General features: G+C 40.8%; 1 protein-coding gene across 2 annotated transcripts in view; it reads left to right on the top strand.

Moving 5' to 3' along the window:
• The window catches only part of CAMKMT (calmodulin-lysine N-methyltransferase), a 502,992-nt gene that overhangs the window by 30,567 nt on the left and 447,744 nt on the right, over positions 1 to 24,681 (top strand). For both annotated transcript variants that reach the window (XM_056568123.1, XM_056568124.1), the window contains exon 3: positions 5,342 to 5,406. In XM_056568123.1, the coding sequence (XP_056424098.1) occupies positions 5,342 to 5,406 (65 nt within the window). The remainder of the gene's footprint in view (positions 1 to 5,341; positions 5,407 to 24,681) is intronic.

Here is a 24,681-nt window from a genome sequence, read left to right as displayed (position 1 = left end):
GGGGAACTATGCTACCTACCTAGTGTGGGGGGACAATGGTAAGGTACTGTATGGCGGTAGAGGGTAGTCTTATAGGGCGAGTATATCCCAAACTCTATACTTTAACTGTAAAAGTTGGGGGTCGTCTTATACGCCAGAAAATACGGTACTATTTTTTTTGAAGAAAAAAAAAAAGACAATGTATGAAAACGTAATGCATATACGGTTCTTAGACAGATCTGATTAGATTTTTTTTTTTATAGCATGTCATGTTTGGCCATCTGTTTTAACTATACGTTTGACAGATGCAAAAATGTTGATGTCAATGCAGCCATACAGTACAAGTGTAGTGTTCAGCTTGGTAAAATCTGGGGCTTCCCCCCCCTCTAGTGGCTGAACTAGATAATCGAGTGTAAATTATATTCTCAATTGCAAAGTCTGTCTGCTGTTTGCAAGTGACCAAGGTTGTTGTGTATTTTTATTTTTTTATTTTATTTAGGAATGCATTGAGCTTGATGATATTATTCTCAGGTCACATATTTGCCTTTGAGAAATCCAACAGGCATATATAAGAGGATCCACAGCAGAAGTTCAAGGCTGATATTCGCCTTTCTGCTGCAGATAGGCCTTGGATGTATCATCTAAACTTCTAAGGGCTCGTTCACATTAATGTCAGTCATGCAAATCCGTTCAAGCCTTTTGCAAATGGTTGTAAATAGATCCCATTGATGTCAATGGGATTTTTTACAGTCCTTTGTCACCCGTTTGCACTCGTTTGGTTCCTATTCCGTTATTGTTAGCGGAGAAAAAACGTTGCATGCAGTATTTTTTTTTCTCCGTCAAAAAAAAACAAAAAAAAAACAGAAATGAATATATTACATTTATCATAAAAGTCAAGTCTATGGCAAACAGATGAGCCTTTAATGTCGTCAATTTGCATCTGACTTTTAAAATCTGGTTTTTCATCCATTATTACTTCTGAGCATGCTCAGAAGAGGTGCAAGCAATGGACTCCTGCAGTGCTGCGGGACTACTACTACTCCCTTATGGAATAGACTTGTTTACATGATGGGAGTAGTAGTTTCCCTGGCTTCGGGAGTCTGTGGATGACTGGGGAGACAACAGTAATGCTTGTACTACTACCCCCATCATGGAACAGAGTTTGTTCCATGTTGGGGGTAGTAGTACAGGGGCTGAGGGATTGATCGTACTGGGTCTCACTTCTGAGACCCACTGCAGTCATAAGCTATTAACCAGGGGAGTGGGCAGCATGCTCTGCTCCTCAACAATGTATATATGATCCTCCGTACTTCATTTTTAAATCCCCTCCAGAGCCCTGAATGGCCGGCACAGAGGGGCCATTCATGGCTCCTGGCTGGGTTTTTAAACTTTTATTGTGAGGATCGTGATTTTACAGAGAGCCGGCCAGGGAACACAGCGCAATGCGGCCCTCTTCCCCAGCAGGAGCCATCCCTCCTACTACTGCTACCTTCATGGCTATAAAAAACAAAAGCTGCTCCTGATGTTCGGTGCTCTTTCCCTCTGGGGCACTGGGGGCAATGGGGGTCAATATTTTAATTGCCACTCATCTAATGACTGGCTGAGGCAGGACACCGCAGCGGGAGTGATTGGCTGAGCGGCAGATGTAATGTATTGACCGCCAGCACCCAAAAGAGGAGATCACCAGAGACTGGGACGAGCGTTAACAGAGGCAGCAGGGGAGTGTGGAAGGTATGTACAGCTTTGGGTTTTTAGCAGAAATCCTGAGCACCTTTATAGACAATGAAAAAACACTTTGCAACAAAGTACCCCTTTAATAAAGTATAATTCTTCAATGTTAGATTATCCTTTGTTTGTTAACTAATATTAGATTTGCATTGTCAACTATTTTCTTGGTCATTGTTATTAAAGGGGTATCCTCCCCTTAAACCTTCATAGTATACCTACAGACTGTTTCACATCCCACCTCTGTGCTCCTTTTATTGCTCTAATTGCTTGTGTGGCTCTTATTGTAACTTCTATGGTCGATAATGTAGAGGACTTTAAGGCTAGGGCGAAAAAAGCCAAAGATTGCCGTGTTGCACTGAATAAATCATGCTACATAGCAGCTAATGTTAAAGGGGTATTCCAGGCCCAAATGTTTTTTTTATATATCAACTGGCTCCAGAAAGTTAAACAGATTTGTAAATTACTTCTATTAAAAAATCTTAATCCTTCCAATAGTTATTAGCTTCTGAAGTTGAGTTGTTGTTTTCTGTCTAACTGCTCTCTGATGACTCACGTCCCGGGAGCTGTGCAGTTCCTATGGGGATATTCTCCCATCATGCACAGCTCCCGGGACGTGACATCATCATTGAGCAGTTAGACAGAAAACTTCAGAAGCTAATAACTATTTGAAGGATTAAGATTTTTTTATAGAAGTAATTTACAAATCTGTTTAACTTTCCGGAGCCAGTTGAGATATATAAAAAAAAAGGTTTTGCCTGGAATACCCCTTTAAGTGAATTAGATCACATCCATGACTCAAAAATGGCAAGAAATCTTTCAGACATGGATTTCTTGTGACCACAGAGGCATGGTGACATGTGGGTTGCGACTCGACCCCATTCACGTACATTAGCTACCATGCAGGATGATCCCTAGCGGCAAGACTTGTCAAAGTTGCAGTGTAGCCCTAGCCTATTGTGGAGAGCAGTTGGCATATATATCAGCTAACAGGGGTGCTATGCCATTCAGAATGGTGGGGCCTGTACCTATCAGGCATTTATTGTATATCCTGTGGATTCTACATACTTAAAGGGGTACTCCGTTGCCCTGCTTCCGGAGCTCCGCTTCCCAGCGCACGGAAGTTTATTGTTCTGAACGCTGTGTGCGGGCTTCCGTGATCAGGTCCGCCTGTCGTGACGTCACGCTCTCCCCCTCGTGATGTCCCATGAGGGGCGACCCTGAACACGGAAGCCCGCACACAGCGTTCGGAACAATAAACTTTGTGGAGCGGAGCTCCGGATGCTGAGCAGCGGAGTACCCCTTTAAAGGGTGCCTTAGCATTCAGATCATTTTGTTCCAAACGTTGGGGGCGGGCTGCAGGGGTTGTGCCGTCATGGCCACACCCCTGATGACATCACACCACACCCCCTCAATGCAAGTCTATGGGAGGGGGCGTGGTGGATGCCACGCCCCCTCCCATAAACTTGCATGGAGGGTGTGTGGCCGTGACATCACTACACCTGCAGCTCGCACCCAGCGTTAGGAACAAAATGTCCCAAATGCTGGGGCAGTGGAGTACCCCTTTAAAGAAGCATTCCAGAGTGTGTGTGTGTGTGTGTGTGTGTGTGTGTGTGCGTGTGTATATATATATATATATATATATAGATATAGATATAGATATAGATATAGATATAGATATAGATATAGATATATAGATATATATATATATATATATATATATATATATATATATATATATATAATTATTATTTTTTTTTTTATTATATTGTGCAGCAAAGGCTATTATTACAAAATAAGGTAGAGGTTCTTGTGTATGCCTTGTGCTTACCTGTTGCTTATATGGCTGGCATGAGTTTTCAGCCATATTAATTTCTATTTCAGAACAGAAGTGATTTTCTCATGCTGCCTACATTTCCCATGAATCCTCTGGTTTTGCAAAGAGGGTGTTGGGTCTAATCACTGCAATTCACCTAATAACCTGGCTGGACTCCAGCAACCAGAAGCCTAAACAGCTTAGACTTATGATTGGCTTGGGGTCAGTTCACACAACACACAATTTTTATGCATTTTCTTATTCAAAGTAAGTTTTTAGAGAAGTATTGGGGTTAAAAGAAAGAGATCATCCTATCATAATAATAATAATAATTGAGGTATTTTATGAAGATTTTGAAGCCTTCAGGCTGTGTTTTGACATTGCATACATACTGCATATTTTACACATTTTGTTGTATTTAAAATTGTTGTAAAATGGACATGTTTTACTGTGATTTGCACAATTGTGGTAAATAGCACAATTCTTTGTAAAATTACAGCAAAAAAATAAATAAAAATGCAGCAAGGCATTTCTATTGACGAATTGTATGCGACACATACACCTGTTTTAATCTGTTTTCATTTTTGCCTAGTTTTTCTGTTGGGTGGAAAATCGTGGTTGACCACGGGCACTGTCAGATCCAATTACTTTTTATATGTTATTACTGAGGAAAATTAAAGACCTTTTGTAATATAGTTGTTTAAAACATTTTGAATGTTTTATAAAGAAAACCCCTGAAAATCTCACCACTAGGGGGGTCCCCATACCTACTGGACACTAACCAGTCCTGCAGCAGCATCTGGCTTGTCCACTAGTCATGGACAAGGCTGTATAAGCAGTAACACGAATCACCTCTCACCGCCACAAGGGAGGGACACACCCCCTCCCACCACACACCAATCACCCCCCGCCACCACAAGGGAGGAACACGCCCCCTTCCCCTGAGAGGATTTCTAACACTATGAGCTAAAGAAAATAGGTATTTTTTTAAATAATAAACATAGATGATAGAGGCATAAAAAATAGGTGCACATGGTCAGGATTAGGTACTGGGTAACATATTTAGTTTTTTGTGGGATTTGACAAATACACTTTAACATTACTGTCTATGTCAATCATATTGAATTGGATCAGTGTACGTTTTGATCTGTTTAATTGTACACATTTTTTTTACACATGTGCAGTAGCTTAGAAATTGTCTAGAAAGATTGAAAAACCAAAAAGCAGATACGTTTTTTTATTTATTTTTAAAGGGAAAAAAAGGACAATGTGTGAAAACGTAATGCATATATGATTCTTAGACAGATCTGATTAGAATTTATTTATTTATTATTTTTTTTAATAGCGTATCATTTTAGGCCATCTATTTTAACAATACATTTGACGGATGCAAAAATGGTGATGTGAAAGCAGCCATACAGTACAAGTGTAGTGTTCAGCTTAGTAAAATCTGCAACAAGTCAACTTGTCAACACAGCCTTGAAGGAGGTGTATAACTGCTATATATCCTGATCCCATAGAGATAGCAGCAGTATACAGATAGAGCTGGAAGGGGAGGGGCTTGGGAGCTGCCGGGAGGGATCTTATAGGTGATGACGTTATCCTTTAGTTAACAGTAGGTCAGCTGACTCAGAACAGACCACTTCCTCTGTAACATTAAGTAATCTGATTTGCTGTTGATCACATGACCCAGTTACAGTAATGAAACGCATGGATGGAGCTGTAAAACAAATGGAGTGTGCATGATATTAAATGTATAAAAAATTTATAAATAATTGTGATAAAGTTTTAAACGTTGTTTAATCTGATCTTTTATTTCAGGCAAAACTGCGGAGCTTTAAATATCTCTGACATTCTGACGAGTTTTGACAACACTGGAAACGTGTGTAAGTCCCATTCCCATTGTATCTCTAGATCCCCAGCATTGTTTTCTACTCGCGCAGATTTACATGACAAAAGTGACAAAATTTCTGTTGTGATAATTTAGTTATATTTAATTGTTTTCTGATGCCACAGTTGCTACGGATTTGTATAATTCACACAGTTTTTTTGTTCGGGATTTATGAATGATCCGCATACGTTTTGACAGGTTTTGCGAGTGATGAATGTAAAGGCAGCTGGTACATTCTAATAGATTAGGCCACAGAAAAGCCTTATGGAATGAGAAGCTAAAGCCTGCTAACTGAATACACTCAAACAATTCGTATGCCGGGGGGTAAAAAGCTTTATGAATGGCATATTTATCTGCGAGGTCACAGAAGAGGCAGATGTGCTAAGCTTTGTATAAATATGTCTGCATTATAAACGCGTTTCACCAAACTGGGGGAATTCCTCGCCGGGAGAAGAAAAGTTGATGATGACAAGAGAAATCTGTGAGGGTGATGTGGCAAAAATAATAGCTGAGGGTCATGTGCGAGCTGCAGAAGTGCTGACTGTATGTTCTCTCGCTTATACCTGATATTTGATGCTTTTTCTATACATACATGATTTGTTTGGAATGAAAGCTTCCAGAATTTAGATGTTACTTAAACAGGGCTCACTGGTTTAAAGTTCATCCTCCCCCACCCCCCTTGTATCCGGGTTATCCAGGGACATAAAAGGGTGTGGATATATCTACATAGTCCCCCTGGCTGGTTTCTGACACCATTTACTGCTCCCCATTGCATCGTCTTCCTCTGCCCACTGCTCCTTCCTCCTGCACACCTTATTAAAACTACATTTCCCAGCAATCCTTACTGCCAAGACTGGTAGAAAGGGGACGCTGCTTGCCGTTGTGATGTCATACGGGGGCTTGTTTCAACGAGCTAGGACAGAGTGGGGGTGGCTTGGTTGGACAATATTAGAAAGGGGGCATGGCTTGTTTGTATGATGTCAGAAAGGGGCATGACAGTGAATACAGTCCATGACATGTAGTTATACACAAGTTAACCCCTTAAAGACCTGCGTCGTGTATATGTGTATATATATATATATGGTGCGGCCATGCAGCAGGTCTATGAAGCTTCATATCCTTTTGGTCCCTGCTGCTATCAGTTGATCGCGGCATCTAAAATGCCGAAAATACAGTCCTGGCAGCTCAGCCAGATTGGGATCATCGCGGGGAAATCATGATGCCCCGATCAGCTGAGAGGATGGCGGGAGGGCCCTTTCCTGCCTCCTCGCCATAAGAAGTTCTTTTCTTTTTGAATTTCTTCCACAGTGCTCTCTGCTGACACCTCTATCCATTTTAGGAACTGTCCATAGTAGGAGCAAATCCCCATAGCAAACCTATCCTGCTTTGGACAGTTCCTAAAATGAACAGAGGTGTCAGCAGAGAGCACTGTGGTCAGACAAAGGAAATTCAATGAGAAAATAACTTTCTTTGAAGCATATAGCAGCCAATAAGTACTGGAAGGATTAAGATTTTAAATAGAAGTCATTTACAAATCTGTTTAACTTTCTGGCATCAGTCGATTAGAAAAAAAAAAGTGTTTTCCAGTGGAGTACCCCTTTAAGGGGTTAAGATTTATTGCTTGAGTAAATAAAATGTCTGTTTTTAGAAATTGTCTAGAAGTATCCAAACTATAATCACTGGAATACTTATATGTGTAGAGTATTTCAGGAGGGTTGCACTGACACCACTGCTGTTTAACCTGTTTATAAATTATGTAAAAGTCCAACCCATAACCCTACTGTGCTGATCAGGAAGAAGGCAAAAAACACTTAATACCAGATGCCAAATGCCCTTTATTAAAATGATATATGTGTTTACTTCAAACATGACAGATTGCTGTATGTGCAATGCTTTCTCCCACCTACAGCAGCGATAGCTCCAACCCCTTTGGTCAATAACTTCGCCCCTCCTTGAATATTCATCCTATTTCCTCAGATCAGTGAAGGGGCTGAGTTATTGGCAGAAGAGGACTGGTTATTACTGGACAGGGCAGAAAAAAGCATTGAACATACAGCAGTAGCCGCCTCCAGTGCAGTTAAAAAGAAATGACCACATTGGCAATGATTTTCGGTAAGAAGCAATCGAATCAGAATCGCCTGCACAAATCTACCTGATTATTGGGGGTTACCCTGCTGTCAGTTTTCCTTTAAAGGATTTCTCTGGGATAGGGAGGTTTTTAGGCAAATTTCCCATTCTGTCAGGGATAAAAAAAATAAATATAATATTTACTTACCTCCTGCCGCTCCCCCCCGGCACCCCAGTTGTCCTGCTGTGATCCCTGGGAAACTTCTTTTCCAGGTTCCATGTAGTCAACACATCATGCTGAAGCTCAGCATTTTAATGGATGCAGCGATGTCCTGTCCAGACCAGTGATTACTGGGCTGCAATAAAACGTATTAAGCCTCGGCACCAGTCTTCTTCCTGGTGCTGGGGATTAATACGTCAGATTGCAGCCCAGTAATCACTGGCGGGACATTGCTGCGGCAAACGATTTCTGAGCTGCAGCATGACGTGTTGACCACATGGAACCAGGAAGAGAAGCTTCCTAAGGACCCGAGCAGGATAAGGGAGGCACCAGGGGAGCGGCGGGAGGTAGTTAAATGGTTTTTTTTTTTGTTTTGTTTTTTTTAAATCCCTGACAGACTGGTAAATTTACCTAAAATCCTCTCTATCCTTGAGTACTCCTTTTAAATAAAATCACTCTGGCACACACCTCTTAATAAATCAGGCACTGCAGTGTCTGCCCATGCGCTGCACAGCTTGATTTCAGCTACAATTTATGGCAGCTCTCTAGCGTAAATTGTAGTAAATCAGTTGTGCGTGGAAAGTCACCCCCCCTTTCAACCCACTTCACGGCCCCACCCCCTCATGAAGTCACGCCCTGCCCCCTTAAAGGGGTACTGCCATGGGAAACTTATTTATTTATTTTTTTAAATCCACTGGTGCCAGAAAGTTAAACAAATTTGTAAATTATTTCTATTAAAAAAAAAAATCTTAATCCTTCCAGTACTTATTAGCTGTTGAATACTACAGAGGAAATGGTTTTCTTTTTGGAACACAGAGCTCTCTGCTGACATCATGACCACAGTGCTCTCTGCTGACAGCTCTGTCCATTTTAAGAATTCTCCAGAGTAGGAGAAAATCCCCATAGCAAACATATGCAGTTCCTAAAATGGACAGAGATGTCAGCAGAGAGCACTGTGGTCATGATGTCAGCAGAGAGCTCTGTGTTCCAAAAAGAAAACCATTTTCTCTGTAGTATACAGACCCTAAAAAGTACTGGAAATAGAAGTAATTTACAAATCTGTTTAGCTTTCTGGCACCAGTTGATTAAAGAGAAAAAAAAAAGATTTCCACGGTAGTACAGTAGTACCCCCTTTAATGCAAGTCTATGGGAGGGGGCGTGGCGGCATGATTTTCCGGCCCCTGCATCGCCAGTCATCAGGCATGGAGCAAAGGTCGCTCCATGCACAAGATGACAGAGGGGGCTGCAGGAGAGATTGCAGGGGTGGGACCCCCGTATTCAGACATCTTATCCCCTATCCTTTGGATAGGGGATAAGCTGTCTAGGGGAGAAGTACCCCTTTAATAACCAAACCACCTCAGTGTTGGTTTGGTAAGGAATGGCCAGACTGTGATGGTAGGTTTCAGGGAAAACATTTTGACAAAAAAACTGAACATTTCTAAACATACATACTATACATCATATAGAATGTCTGTGGCCTGTAAGGTGTATAGAGCTGCCATGAAGTCCATAGTATAGGTTATGCCTTTGTGTGACTGTGAATTCTTACCTGCTTGATAAGGCTGGAAGCAGCAGAGGGAGCTGCAGTCACAGCGCTTGTCACTATAGTGAACAGGAGAACAGTAAGGTAAGGCTGGGAGTGCATTACATGGGGAGTTCGGGTTTTCATTGTTCGATTCGTGTGCAGATATTCGGTCAGTTTTTGCCTGTTCTTCCACTGCATTCTTATAAGAAACGTAAAGAATAAGAAAAAAACTGCATATAATTGGGAATCCTACATGGAGGATATAATTATTATTGCATAAATACAGTCTAGAGCAGTGTTTCCCAACCAGTGAGCCTCTGGCTGTTGCAAAACTACAACTCCCAGCATTCCCAGACAGCCGGGCATGCTAATAGTTGTAGTTTGTAGTCTGGTTGGGAAACAAGTAAAACTCATCCGTAAATGATGCTTTAATGCTCACGGCCATATTACATACAGTATCATCATCCCATGGATCCGTACTGAACCCTTTATGCGTCTCTGATAATAATGCATCATTTAAAAATAATTGTATTTTCTAAAGTATGCCAAATTGTAGTAGTATTTTTTCCATAGAAGCATTGCAACTCGTAGAGGATCCTAGAAATAAATGGTAAAAGTAGATAATAGATAAACTCGCCCACTGTGATTGTCGGTCTGAATGATTGATTGTTTGCAAGCATAACAATCAGTAAAAAAATCCTGCAGGAGATACAGGGGTTAATTTGATCTGTTCCATTTTTCGACTAAGGAATAACGGAGGGTTCAGACATGCTGATATGTAGTCAATGGAATTTCCATTAAACTGTTCACACTGGAGAATTTCTACTATTAAAATTCCGGATTCTGGCCTCCACCAAAAGAAAAAAACATATACATTCTATTAGTAGACAAGTGAAAAAGGAAAAATCCAGCTCCCAGGAAGATCAAAATGAAAACTTAATGTTTACTTAATACATTGTTAAAAAGACATTCCAATAGCGGAAAGTGACATGTCACTCATAAAAACAGGAGTGAAACGCGTAGGAGTTTCACTTCTGTTTTTATGAGTGACATGTCACTTTCCGCTATTGGAATGTCTTTTTAACAATGTATTAAGTAAACATTAAGTTTTCATTTTGATCTTCCTGGGAGCTGGATTTTTCCTTTTTCACTTGTCTACTCTCATCGGGGAATAGCGGTTCCCTGCACCCGTGCTTCTGGACTACATGATTCAAGTGCTCATTGTTACATCAAGACTCGGTGAGCTGATCTATGCTTCCCTTTCTTTATATACATTCTATTGGCGGAATTCTACGTGGACTGCATTGTCAGTAATGGGGATGGCATATGTCCTAGTGCTGATTTATTCCGCATCTGTTGCACAAGGACTGTCCGCCCGGAGAAATATTTTGTAGTTTGAATGGGGCCCTTAGTGTCCTACTGCAGATAGGGCGGAGGGGGGAGCCCCCTGCTGCAGTCAGACACAGGACTGTGAGAAGGAGGGGACAATGTTGTATCTCCTGCCACAGGAGATGATATATTTTTCTGTGTCAGCCAGGCACTTGTCTCACTGAACATAGCCCTGCTTGTCCTCGGTGTACAGAGCCCTGCTTGTCCTCGGTGTACAGAGCCCTGCTTGTCCTCGGTGTACAGAGCCCTGCTTGTCCTCGGTGTACAGAGCCCTGCTTGTCCTCGGTGTACAGAGCCCTGCTTGTCCTCGGTGTACAGAGCCCTGCTTGTCCTCGGTGTACAGAGCCCTGCTTGTCCTCGGTATACAGAGCCCTGCTTGTCCTCGGTGTACAGAGCCCTGCTTGTCACACCAACTTTCCAGTATTTTGTGTCTGCACAGAGACACACTGGCAGTAGCTGCAGGAACAAGACAGAATTTTTTTTTTTCACCCAAAAATATTAAAAATTTTTACCCAATGTTTATTTCAAATATACATGTTAATATCTACATTATATAAAAGTTTTGTTGCAAATGACAGTGTCTCATTAATGCTTTTGTCTGGAATGAAAAAAAAAATTGTCTGCATAGTTTTAAGAAACCATGTTAGTCTTGACCCATGGGCATTGCCTGTTGTTGCAGCTCATCCTAAATTAGGAGTTTTCCCAACAGCAAAAGCTATCCCATATATCCCACCATAGGAAAAAACATAATAATTGGAGAGGGTTCATCCGCTGGGACCCCACTACTCCCTGTACTTGGCAATGTTTGGAAGCACCATGAAGAGTGAGTGGAGCACTGGCCATACATTCACGCTTCCATTCTTCCATTCTATCGATCAGTGGGGCTACCTACAGCCTGACCCCCTTCTCTCAGCTAGTTATACCATATTCTTGGATAGGGGATAACTTTTCATCTTGGAACAACTCATTTAAAGGTGTACATTATCAATAACTGTTGGCTAAACATTTGGCCGACAATTATATAATTATCTCTGCTGATATCCCCATACACATGAACATTCGGCACGGCTGAACATTCATATGTTCTCTATAGGGAGGGGTGTGCCACTGCCAGACTTCTCTGGTGTCTGCTTATACCTCCATAAGCAAAAGAGTTTGGCGGCAAAGATACAGCATACCCAACCCTTCTCTCTACCGACATAATCTATCAATAGTGACTCGGGAGGCCGCCATACACCTTTTACTTTAATATAAGATGTATGGGCAGCTTAAAGGGGTTCTCCTGTAGAAAACTTTTTTTTTTTAAATCAACTGGTGCCAGAAAGTTAAACAGATTTGCTTATTACTTCTACTAAAAAATCTTAATCCTTCCAGCACTTATTAGCGGCTGTATACTACAGAGGAAATTCTTTTTCTTTTTGGATTTCTATTCTGTCACAACCACAGTGCTCTCTGCTGACACCTCTGTCAATGTCAGGAACTGTCCAGAGCAGGAGAAAATCCTCATAGCAAACATATGCTGCTCCGGACAGTTCCTAAAATGGACAGAGGTGTCCGCAGAGAGCGCTGTGGTTGTAACAGCAAAGAAATCCAAAAAGAAAAGCATTTCCTCTGTAGTATACAGCCGCTAATAAGTACTGGAAGGATTAAGAATTTTTACTAGAAGTAATTTACAAATCTGTTTAACTTTCTGGCATCAGTTGATTAAAAAAAAGTTTTCCACCAGAGTACCCCTTTAAGTTAAGAGGGATCAACTGCAATACCAGACATAGCCTGTTTGAAAGAGTGGCACTTCCTCTGGAAACAAAATATGAAACCTTTACTTCTTAGTGTGGGATCCTTGGGATAGGTTCACCGACAGACAACCCCCTTAGTCCCTGTCCTTCCATTGGGACTCCGGCTGTGCTTCCTCCTCCTTTCCTTCCCACCCTCTTCCTTGTCTTGTCCCCCCCTTTTCCTTGATGTGCTCTTTTGGTTCGTGTTTGTTACCCCCTTTCCCGCCCCCCTCCCTTCCTTGTCCTTGTGACTTAAGACGATTGCCTGAATTGGGTGGGACTTCTCCTACCCCTATATACTGTTTGCTAGCTCTTTTTTATGATGTCACTTAAACTTCATGGGCTCTGTTTCGACGTTGTTTTGAGTTGCAAGGATCTGTTTCTCCTGCTCTCAATGTTGTTTGTGTCTTTATTGAAATACAAAATTCCTAATAAAACTTACAGTTAAAAAAAAAATGAAACCTTTACAACCCCTTTTAAAGAGTACCTCTCATCAAATTTTTTTTATAGTTTATTATATATAAAACCATTTACTAATAGGTTTCTATAAAAAAAAAAAAGTTTTTTTTGCGTTTAAACTTTTGGCCACTAGGGGTCTCCCTAGGAGTCCCTTTTTTTGGTGATTTCAGACTCGCACCGGAATCTGATACTTAGCGCAGCTCCCGCTGGCCAGCAGCGTCTCAGGCTCCTCCCGCTGACAAGGAGAGCCAGTATGAGGTGAATTTTTCAAACACATGCAAAAGTCGGACCGCGGTCCGACTTTTGCATGGGTTTGAAAAATCCACCTCACACCGTCCCTGCCCTGCACTCTGCCTGTATGCGCGCTCCCGAGAGGGAGCGTGCATACAGGAAGAAGGGCGGAAGCAGCCCGGCAAAGCTTCGTTATGCCTGCCAGGCCCCGCCCACTTCCTCCCTTCTCAGATGCTCCTCTGTGAGCTACCGAAGATGAACATAAAAAGGTTTTTTTTAAGTGGTTTTTAAGTAAAATAAACGCTAGGATAGATCGAGTTAGAGACAGGGACAGATGGGGAGGGGGATTAGGGAAAGTTTAGTTGATAATAGGTACTCTTTAATGATTATCCTTTTATCAATGGTCATGTTTACAGTTTTTCATCTTTATTGACATTGTTGGAACCCAATAGGGAATCACGAATACTTTTCTTTTTACTGTAGAATGTTACATAACTGGACTGATGGTCTTTAGACATGGAACATTGTGCACACTGTCAAATTTTACCTAAAACCGTCATCTTCCTCACTCCATTGAGTTTCAAGGGGGCACATTACACACACTGCTTGCAGACACACATCTTGGACCCGACAATGGAGCCAGTGTTCACGGACCCGAAAAGGTGAAGTTCTATTGAGCTCTATGGAGACCGTTTTTCCATATAGGCTTATCATTTTATATATCCTTTTTATTTCTACATATGTAACATGTTAACTTGTCATGTTCTTGCTGTGTGTGTGTGTGTGTGTGCGCGATAATCTTAATAAGACAAAAACTTTTTTTTTTTTCTGTTTCAGTGTTTTGTCTTTGTTTTTCTATAAGCTGACACTTCAATTGTGCCAAAGAGCTAAACCGAGCCGTCAGCCTTTTCGAGAGTTAATGTTTTGCTCTCGTAGTGCATTGTGTGTCTAAAGAGAGAGCATTATGAAGCTATTTTACTGAAACTAGAATCATTGTTAGTTACTCAAGCTTTCTATTCACATTAAAATACAGGTAATCACGCATTTAATTACCGGATTTGTCTCTTGAGTGGTAGTCATGTTTAGTTTACAGGTGGAATGGCTTGATGTTTTCTACCATTTATTCATTCAGACTCCTGTTGGTTCTGTAACAATTATAAATGTTGTCATTCAGCTTAAAATATCACACTCATTGAAAGGGACAGACGTACTGAACTCGCTAAAGCGCAGACATTAAGAACAATCATTATGTTTGTAGTTTTTTTTTTTTTTTTTTTTTGCATCAAAGAAAATGCAGTGCCCTTGTGAACCTAACCAACCAAGCTAGACCATTACTGTGACCTGTCTTTTCTGCGGTGACCCATTCTAACTTTTTGTTTTACGTATTCAGGTTGTTGTTGTTTTTAAAGAAAGGAGTGTCTCATAAAGTTGGTTTTATTAATACCTTAGAATTGTAATGTAACCCAATTTTAATATATTCTTTAATTTGTTTTAAAAACTGCTAGTAAACTCCAAATTTTATTTGTAATTTTTATTCTGCAATATATATATATATTGCAGAATAAAAATTACAAAAAAAATTAGTAGTTTACAAATTTTTATTCTGATTATATATATATATATATATATATATATATATATATATATATATATATAATCAGAATAAAAATTTGTAAACTACTAATTTTTTTTAGTAATTTTTATTCTGCAATATATATATATATATATATATATATATATATATATATATATATATATATATATTATAATTTTTGGCTGAATAATTTAATAATAATACATTTTTAGAGGGTTGGATAGCCAGAATTTTTGTCAACTTGAGAAAACATTAGATGAAAAAGTCCTACCTACTTCAAAACGTTACTGATAAATTATAGAGGCATGATCCAGTCATTTTATACATGTTTTTGTTGTTATTTTGTCATCGGGGTAATTCTTATTAGAGGTATGGATATTCTTTGTATTCAGATTCTGGGGCACAGTGTACACCAAAGACCACCAGGATTTAGCTTTTCCCACAATGAACAGTATAGAAATTATCGCTCATTCCACCAACAACAATTATTTCCACACTTGATGATAAACTATATAGTTTTTCCTGTTGATCTTCCTCTTTGTTAACACTGATCAGTTATTGTTCGATTGTTTAGAAATGATTACAGAAGTATTACCGTATTTTTCGCCCTATAGGACGCAGCGGCATATAAGACGCACCCAATTTTAAAGGTGCAAAATCTAGAAAGAAAAGGTTCTGAACCCAACAGTGATCTTCAACCTGCGGACCTCCAGATGTTGCAAAACTACAACTTCCAGCATGGCCGGACAGCCGTTGGCTGTCCGGGCATGCTGGGAGTTGTAGTTTTGCAACATCTGGAGGTCCGCAGGTTGAAGACCACTGGTATAGGAGGTTATACTCACATGTCCCCACCGCTCCAGACCCATCACCGCAAGTAACCGCTGCCCTGGATGTCGCTCCATGGCTGTCGCCGCGTCCCCGTGGTGTCCCCGACGCTTCGGACGTCTTCTTCCCCGGGATCCGCGCTTTCCGTCGCCGTCATCACGTCGCTACGCACGCCGCTCCTATTGGATGACGGGACAGCGTGCGCGACGACGTGATGATGTCGAAGGAGAGCGCCGGCCATGCAGGGGATCCCGGCATTGGAGCAGACACCGAGGAGGCAGGTAAGTTCCCTCCCGGTGTCCTGTAAGCTGTTCGGGATGCCGCAATTTCACCGCGGCAGTCCGGAACAGCCCGACTGAGCAGCCGGGTTAGTGTCACTTTGGCTTCAGACGCGGCGGTCAGCTTTGATCGCCGCGTTTGAAAGGGTAATACAGGGCATCACCGCAAACGGTGATGTCCTGTATTAGCCGCGGGTCCCGGCCGTTGATGACTGCAGGGACCGACCCGATAGGTGTGTATTCGCCATATAAGACGCACCAACTTCCCCCCCCCCCCCCCCCCCCCAGTTTTGGGGAGGAAAAAATGCGTCTTATACGACGAAAAATACGGTACTTTGTGCTTAGGGAAACACTGGCTATAAATACAGCCCCGATGGCCCAATGTGATTGGTTGATACTTAGCCATGATTTAGCCTGATTTAGATGTAACTTGTGTTGAATACTTAGATTGTTCAGTGTATCATTAGATTTGACAAAGACCTACTTGTCAGGGTTGAAACATTGCCATTCGCTGTAGTTTATGTTGTTGCAATAAATTTTGGTTTATTGGTATACAACCAGTCTTACTCTTTGTCAAGGGTTCATATCATGTTGCCATACATTTTGGTTGTGTCTGTGTCTGGTACTGCAACCTAGCCCAATCAACTTAAAGGGGTACTCCGGTGGAAATTTTTTTTTTTCAAATCAACGGCTGCCGGAAAGTTAAACAGATTTGTAAATAACTTCTATTTAAAACTCACCCTTCCAGAACTTATCAGCTGCTGTATGTTCCACAGGAAGTTGTGTAGTTCTTTTCAGTCTGACCACAGTGCTCTCTGCTGACACCTCTGTCCGTGTCAAGAACGGTCCAGAGCAGAAGAGGTTTGTTATGAGGATCTCCTCTTGCTGTAGACAGTTCCTGATATGGACAGAGATGGCAGCAGAGAGCACTGTGTCCAACTGTAAAGACTACCTCCAGGTCATACAGCAACTGATAAGTACTGGAAGGCTTGATTTTTTTTAAATAGAAGTAATTTACTAATCTGTATAACTTTCTGACATTAGTTGATTTAAAATATTTTGTATTGTATTTATACCTTTACATATTGGTTCATGTTACAATACCTATCAATGAATACCCAAATACCATATTTAATGGAGCAAGAAAGTGTTTTTAATGTGGGATGTGTCAATGGGTTAAATCATAAAATGGATTTTTGTATACACAATGACTGTGATCTGCCTTTCTCTACGAGTAGAACAGTCTACACAAGGTCATTTATTCAGTCAACAGTAGCTGACAGGGGCCAAAAACCTTGAGCCTTACAGAGTATGAATTCCCTTTTAAACTTAATATTTTTTCTCTACAATAGGTAATTATGTATTAGTTAATAGTTAATTATGTTTAGATTAATACAAATATAAACAGTGTGGTGTCTGTTTGACCTTCACCCATTGAATATGTTTTTGTTCATATTATGTACAATGTATCTAGAATTTCTTTTCTCTCATTTCTTCTTTTTTCAAGGGCATTTATCAGTCATCAGATTTCAGAACACCTCTTCCCTTACTGTGGGATTCCTTTCTTTTGTATTTTACCTATTCATTGCTAGACATGTCAATATTATATTTTCATGTATATATATCATCATCTATATTTAATGGAAATGTATCATGTATATATATTAGTTTCATAAAATGGGTTGTCAGGCATTTTTTTTTTTTCTTTAATCGGCCAGGCTTGGTTAAGAAAAATAATCATTCGCTATTGCCTGCAAATGGTAGGCATATGGTCATGCATTACATTGATCTATGTAAGTAATCAAATTATTATAATAGGCCCCTAGGGGTACTAAAAATTATATTAAAAAAATAATAATCCCACCTCTATATAAATTCACATCACTCACCCTTTCACATGGCATGTAATGTTTGACGTGTGCAGAATTTAGCACTAGGCTCAAAAATGACAGCTGTTTCATGTTAAGATGGGAATTATCTTATGTATTATGTGCGCATTGTTTACTTGCTAAGATCATTTTGAAACCTTTACCCACGTGACTGTTGTAATGTGCCCACCATCTCAAACCAAGAAGATCATGATGATTGGGACCTGATGACCCCAAATATTGTTACGGTACATACATAGCAGCCTGTCAGTCACCAGGAGGAGCACTCCCCTCATGAAACCAACAGATTCATGTCTGTGCTGTATTCTTTAATTGCTCCTGCTAGTGCAACAGCACAAACTTTATTTTTTGTGCTGCTTTGGCTAACAGGAGTACTGCCTTGTAGCTGTAGTACCCTGACGTTACATTGGGCAGCATATATAGCTTACAGATCCACTTTAACCTGTTAAGGACGGCGGGCGTATCCATACGCCCCAGTTTTAAAGTCCTTAAGGACTGAGGGCGTATGGATATGCCCGTGGGAATTCCGGTCCCCGCCGCTAGCCAGTTGGGGACCGGACCGGAATGCCTGCTGAAATCATTCAGCAGGCATCCTGGCACATTGCCGAGGGGGGTCCTGAGACCCCCCCCCCCCCATGTCGGTGATCGGAGAAAATTGCATGTCAATTCAGACATGCGATTTTCTCCAATTACGGGCTGATCGGGTCGAAAATAGGGATGATCGGAGTTGTCAGTGACAGCCCCGATCATCCTAAGGGATAGGAGTGAGGTTGCAGTGCTGCAATCTCCTCCTATCCTCTGCCATTAGTCAGAACTGAGTACTGACCAATGGCAGCACAGGACAGGGGTTTGCCATGGAACCCCCCCGTTCTGCCCACCCCTGGATGTCGGGCAGAACAGGGGGAGAAGATGGAGGCCGGTACCTGGAGGAGAAGATGCCTGGGGCCTGGCAATCATCGCAGACATCCAGCGGAGATCACGGCTCAGGTAGGGAATCGACAGTGGGGGGGGGGGGGGGGGGGGGGTGGAAATGAAAGTGAAAGTAAAGTGATCTTCACTGTGGCAACCACTAGGAAGGCCGGACTGCAACTCCCAGCATGCCCAGACAGCCAACGGCTGTCTGGGCATGCTGGGAGTTGTAGTTTTGCAACATCTGGAGGATCACAGTTTGGTGACCACTGTTACAGTGGTGCCCAAACGGTAGCCCTCCAGAGGCTGCCAAACTACAACTCTCAGCATGCCTAGATTGCCCAGGCATGCTGGGAGTTGTAGTTCTGTAACATCTGTCCCTTCAGATTTTGCAATTTTCATGACATTTTTGAAAATTGCTGCTCTACTTTAAAGCCCTCTAATTTTTTCAAAAAGTAAAAATATGTCCATTTTATGATGCCAACATAAAATAGACATATTGTATTTGTGAATAAAAATAAGTTATTTGGAATATCCATTTTCCTTACAAGCAGAGAGCTTCAAAGTTAGAAAAATGCTAAATTTTCATGAAATTTTGGGATTTTTCACCAAGAAAGGATGCAAGTAACACCGAAAATTTACCACCAAAATAAAGTAGAATATGTCACGAAAAAGCAGTCTCAGAATCAGAATATTCGGTAAAAGCATCTTAGAGTCATTAACGCTTTAAAGTGACGGCGAAAAAGGGCTCAGTCCTTAAGGAGTTAAAGCGGTACTCTGGTGCTCCAGCTTTCTGAACATTTTGTTCAGAATGCTCAGAGCCAGAAGCCTTGATCATGATGTCATGCCCACATCCCTCTTGATGTCACTCCACACCCCCTCTAGTCCTGCCTATGGGATGGGGCTTGTCAACTGACACTCCCCCTCCCATAGACATGAATGGAGGGGGCGTGACGTGACATCACGAGAGACGTGGGCTTGATATCACAATCAATGCCTCCGGGCACTGCCACAGGCACCCGTTTTTGTTTCGTTTTTTTAAATGTTGGCTTCTGCAGGACCCCTACGAGCAGACATATTTCCCCCTACCATTTGGATAGGGGATAAGATGTCTAGCAATGGAGTACCCCTTTAATGCCTCCCTCTCTACTTACTCTGTCCCTGTCTACACAGTAAAGCTGACAAGTGAGCTACAGAAAACACTCAGTTTCCACTTATTGTGTGTGCTCTAATGGCTAGTCATATAAAAATATGTTTGCAATAAAAACCTGATAGCTTTGCCTTTCCCATGATTCATTCTCTTCAATCTTAATTCTATTTTTATTATGTATGTTGGATTTTAGCTATATCAAAATGTAGCAAATATACTATAAATGTAAACATCATTGACTGGCTGTTTGTAAGGTCTGGTTCATCAGACATTTTCTGAGATTGCAAAGGAATAAAAGGTTTAAGTGGTAGAACCAGTAAATACTATAGTTAGCCTCAGACAAGTATAGTTTGCCCCACCTACACATAACTTTTTTTTCTGCTTTCTTTGAAACAAAATACCCCTGCCTGATCTGCAGCTTTTATTCCTCTATTAAGTAAAGCGTGGTCCCCGCTGTCTGAGATTCTTATAATTATTTAAGTATACCAAAAGGACCATCTATACATTTACTTTCCCACAGTTAACATTTTTTTCTAAAGACACAGGCTTGAGCAATAAAGTGCTTCCTGACAGCTCCTTGTATGCAGATTGGAGAGAACCTTGTATTCACTACTTACTGAGTGATCTCGTACAATCCATGTTCCTTGGCTCACCTACACATGAATATACAGCGTACACCCACTGGATGAAATACATTCCCTTTTTTTTTTTACCCTCCAGCTTCAACAGAATTAAGCAGAGCGGCTTAAGTATCCTAATAAAGATACAATACAACTTCTATAGAAAAACACAGAATAAAGGAAGATTTTACACATGTAGTGGTTCTCCAGCTCTATGCACTGAAGCAGAAGTGTGCAACTTTAGAAGTCTATTGGGTTTGGTACAGGACTATGATGGAATGGTGTTTAAGTTATCTGGGGTGTTACCAGGGTCTTAAAAGACATTGGGGGGGGGGGGGGGGGGGGGGGGGATTTACTGTCTAATTCTAAGACGGTGCAAACATACATGAACAAACTTGAAATGCGTCGAATATTCCACTGCGGCTCAGGCTGATTCATAGACCTGGCGCATCGGTGTACTAGCTGTCACGCCCTCTCCCATAAACATGAATAGAGGGGGCGTGGCGCAACGTCACTATCACGGAAGCCCCAGGTGTAATGTTTGTTTTTGTGTTTTTGCATTTTTCCGTTTTAGGCCCTGTTCAGACTTTGTTTTATGTATTATCGGTTTTTCTGTGCTATTCTCCCTGGCTAGGGAATAGTTAATGGTATTTTCCAATGAGAACTTGGGTAGGACTATTTAAACCTGAACTCTGCTACTTTCTGTGCTGGTTATTTGTTTTATCTTTGCTATGTTTAATGTCTGAGTTTTAACCATGGTTAATAGTCCTGCTTATGATAGATTTTAGTCTGCTTGGGATTTTAGTACATTTGTCGGTTTTTAGGATTATGTATATCCATTCTGCTTAACCTTGTTATCTTAGTCTGTTTTCACGCTGTGTGTCTTGCTTGTACTCGCATTCTTCCATGTTTGGAGTTTGGTTTTATATATTCCTGTTTGGTATTTTGACCTGTTTCCAACTATATTGAGTATTATTTGTGTACCTTTATGCCCAATGCATTTTAGCGCAGGAAAGGACAGGCACCGTGGTTGTCGATCCAACATTTAGGGCAGATGGACAAGTAGGCAGGCAGAGTGTTTCTAGGGACAGCTTACGGCTCACTCTTCCTGTCCACCCCCGGTCATGACACCAGGCTTTAGTGACCGTAACGCCGCAGCGCTGGCCCAGAGATCGCGGGGGGTCCCAGCGGCCATACCCCCACGCAAGCAGACATGCTTTGGATAGGGTAGAACATGTCCTGGGGCAGAGTATCCCTTTAAAGTGGATTTCCCCCTCTTAGGCTAAGATCACACACAGTTATTGGAACCTCATTGTAAACTGCTATAAAAAAAAAAAAGAATAAAAAAAAAGGAACAAAACGACTGAAAAACATTGTGTGAACAGAACAAAAAGCTGAAGTCAAGGCTCAAAATGGGGCTCAAAACACTGTGTGTGATCATAGCCTTACGATTGTTTTTAGTTTACCACTTACCGTACCTTCCTACATTTCTACATTGCTCTGGTATCTGCATCCCGTTCCTCTGGCGCTGCTCAGCTCCATGCTTCTAAGGCTTGGAACGTCACACTACGTATCAGTGTATCACTGCCTGCAGCAATGTCCCACCTCGGCCGGTGATAGTCTAAGTGCACTGTCATGTAAGGATCTCGGGACGGTATCTTTTCTAGGCCGTTTAAAGTTTTTTTTTTTTTTTTTTTTTTTTTAGTTTTTGTAGTCCGGCACAGTGGAACTTAAAAGATTTAAGTATGTGAACAGAATGATATGACTGTCTTTAAAGGGGTTGTCTGGCTCCTTGGAACTTTCAGTACAACAAAAAAATCATTTTTTACCTTTCTCCAGATCTATGCCTCCTCCACACAATCCTGTCTCTGAGCTCTATGTGCAATTCTTTCCCGCTCATGGCTTGGTTTTTGCTCTGATATACATTGTCAGCTGTGAGACCTTATATAGACAGGGCTGTGTCTTTCCAAATCATGTACAATCCCCCAAATTTACCACAGGTGATTCCAACCAAGGTATAAAAATTGCAAGTGACAAAGCAGTGGGTCTGGATACTTATGCCTGTGGAAATTTTTAATTTTTAATAAATTGGCTAAAAAAAATAATTCTGTTTTTTGCATTCTCATTATTGGGTAATGACTGCAAAATGATGAAGGGAATGGTATAATTTTTTTCTATTTTATCACAGGGCTCCAACATAACAAAATGTGAAAAAATTAATGGGTCTGAAGACTTTCTGAATGCATTGTAATTCAATGATAAAGTTTCCGAATAATCCTAACATCAACTGTTTAAAAAAAAAAAAAAATAAGAAATTGGGCAATGTATCAAAAAGCAGTCTTTCTTTCTCATACTATATCTTCCATTACTCTGAATGTACTCGTGTAGAAAAGGATACTGCTGTGTCTTTCTTGTTTCTTGGATTTTTAAACAATAGTACAAGGGGACAAAACACAAATTATAGACTAAATGGTATTAAGCGCAGTGTAAGTAATTACTTGCAGCTTAATCAAGATTATTCCTAAATGTTTTTCTTTGTGATAGGAAGCTTAACTCAATAGTGTTCTTCCCTCACCTGAATTATTTTAATGGTGTGTTTTCACCAGTTCATAGATTATGGTTAATAAAGGAGAAGTGGCAGCTGTTGGACGTTTTATATGAAGTGACCTGAACCATGGAAACAGTGGGCATCATGTGCAAGATACCAAATCCAACAACCTACAACAGAATCGGGATAGATGTTTTATTTTCGAGTTTATCTAAAAATAAAATGTATAGAAGAACACTATTCTATTACTTTCTTAGTGTCCTTTTGGCCTATTAAACTCTTAAGGACAATGGACGTAAATGTACGTCCTGATGCGTTTGTAGTTAACACCCCAGGACCCTCCGGTAATGGCCGACATCAGCGATCTTGCCGATGTCCGCCATTAACCCCTCAGATAACGGGATCTATACAGATCACGGCATCTGTGGCAATGCCGTCGTTTGAATGGATGTTGAAATCGCAAGGATCCGATCATCCAACATGGCGGCCGGATGTCCCCTTACCTGCTCCGCCCATCATCCCGGGGTCTTCTCCTCTGGTCTGAAATCAAGCAGACCAGAGAAGAAGGTCGCCAATAATGGCTGATCAGTGCTATACATAGTCCCCTATGGGGGCTAAAAAAAAGTGTAATAAAAAATTTGAAAACCCCTCCCCCAATAAAAATTTAAATGGCCCCTTTGTCGTATTTTATCCCAAAAAAAGTGAAAAAAATATATATATCCCAGTCCCATATAACTCTCATAGGTTTGTCATAGGTATGCATTCACCTGTAATGCATAAAACCTCCCAGGTGGGGGAACATGGTTCCTGCAAAGCAGAGCTCTAAAATTATAGTCTAAAGCTCATAGTGTGAGCCACCATGTTTCTTTTACAGTTTTGGCTTATTTTGTAAAGGGGTTGTCCGAGGCTAAAAGATAAATCAATAAAGAGGTACTTATCTACCACAATCTCCCACCACTACTGTTTTGCCTGTGTCTGGTCCCTGCTGCTCACCACTTTCTAGTCTCCATTTTAACAAAAGGAGAACACATAGTCAATCACTGGCTAAGGTAAGGTAGGTCATTGCTGTTGCTACTGATTGGTGCGAAGGCCCTTTCTTGTGTGGAGAGGAGAGCAAAAAAAAGTTAGCAGTGGGTACCGGGCACCAATACATTAACAATGGTGGGGGATGGAGATTTTCATTATAAAGTATAAACTGTAAAAGCAATCAAAAAAATATCTAAAAATAAATATATATATTCTCTACTAAAAACTATAGGTCACATTGAAAAAAGAGGGTAAGATATGGCGACTTTAAACCATAATTTCAGTTTTTGTTTTAAGTTTTCATTTTATAACCCCTAAGGACCCATTTTGGACTTTAATTTTGCATTTTCATTTTCCTCCTCGCCTTCTATCAGTGATAATTTTATAATATTTCCATCCACAGACCCATATAAGGGCTTGTTTTTTTTGCCTGACCAATTCTTTTCATTGTACCATAAAATGTATGACACAACCAAAAAAATATTATTTATGGAAGAAACTGAAAAGAAAACCTAAATTTTGTAACTTTTGTAGAGTTTTGTTTTAGTGCAGTGCACTTTACAGTAAAGCTGACAGGTTCTCTTTATTCTGTGGGTCGATACGATTAAAATGATACCCATGTTTACATGCTTTTCTAATATTGTACGGCTTTTAAAAAAAACTTTTAGCAAAAGATGTTTAAAATTGCCCCTATAGCTTTTATTTTTATTTTTCTGTATACAGGGCTGTGTGAGGGAACACGTGATTTTTTTTTGATCCCTTTTG

The sequence above is a fragment of the Hyla sarda genome, chromosome 3 (genome assembly GCF_029499605.1).
Source record: "Hyla sarda isolate aHylSar1 chromosome 3, aHylSar1.hap1, whole genome shotgun sequence".
Taxonomy (NCBI): Eukaryota; Metazoa; Chordata; class Amphibia; order Anura; family Hylidae; genus Hyla; species Hyla sarda.
This window is presented reverse-complemented; position numbering and strand designations above follow the sequence as displayed.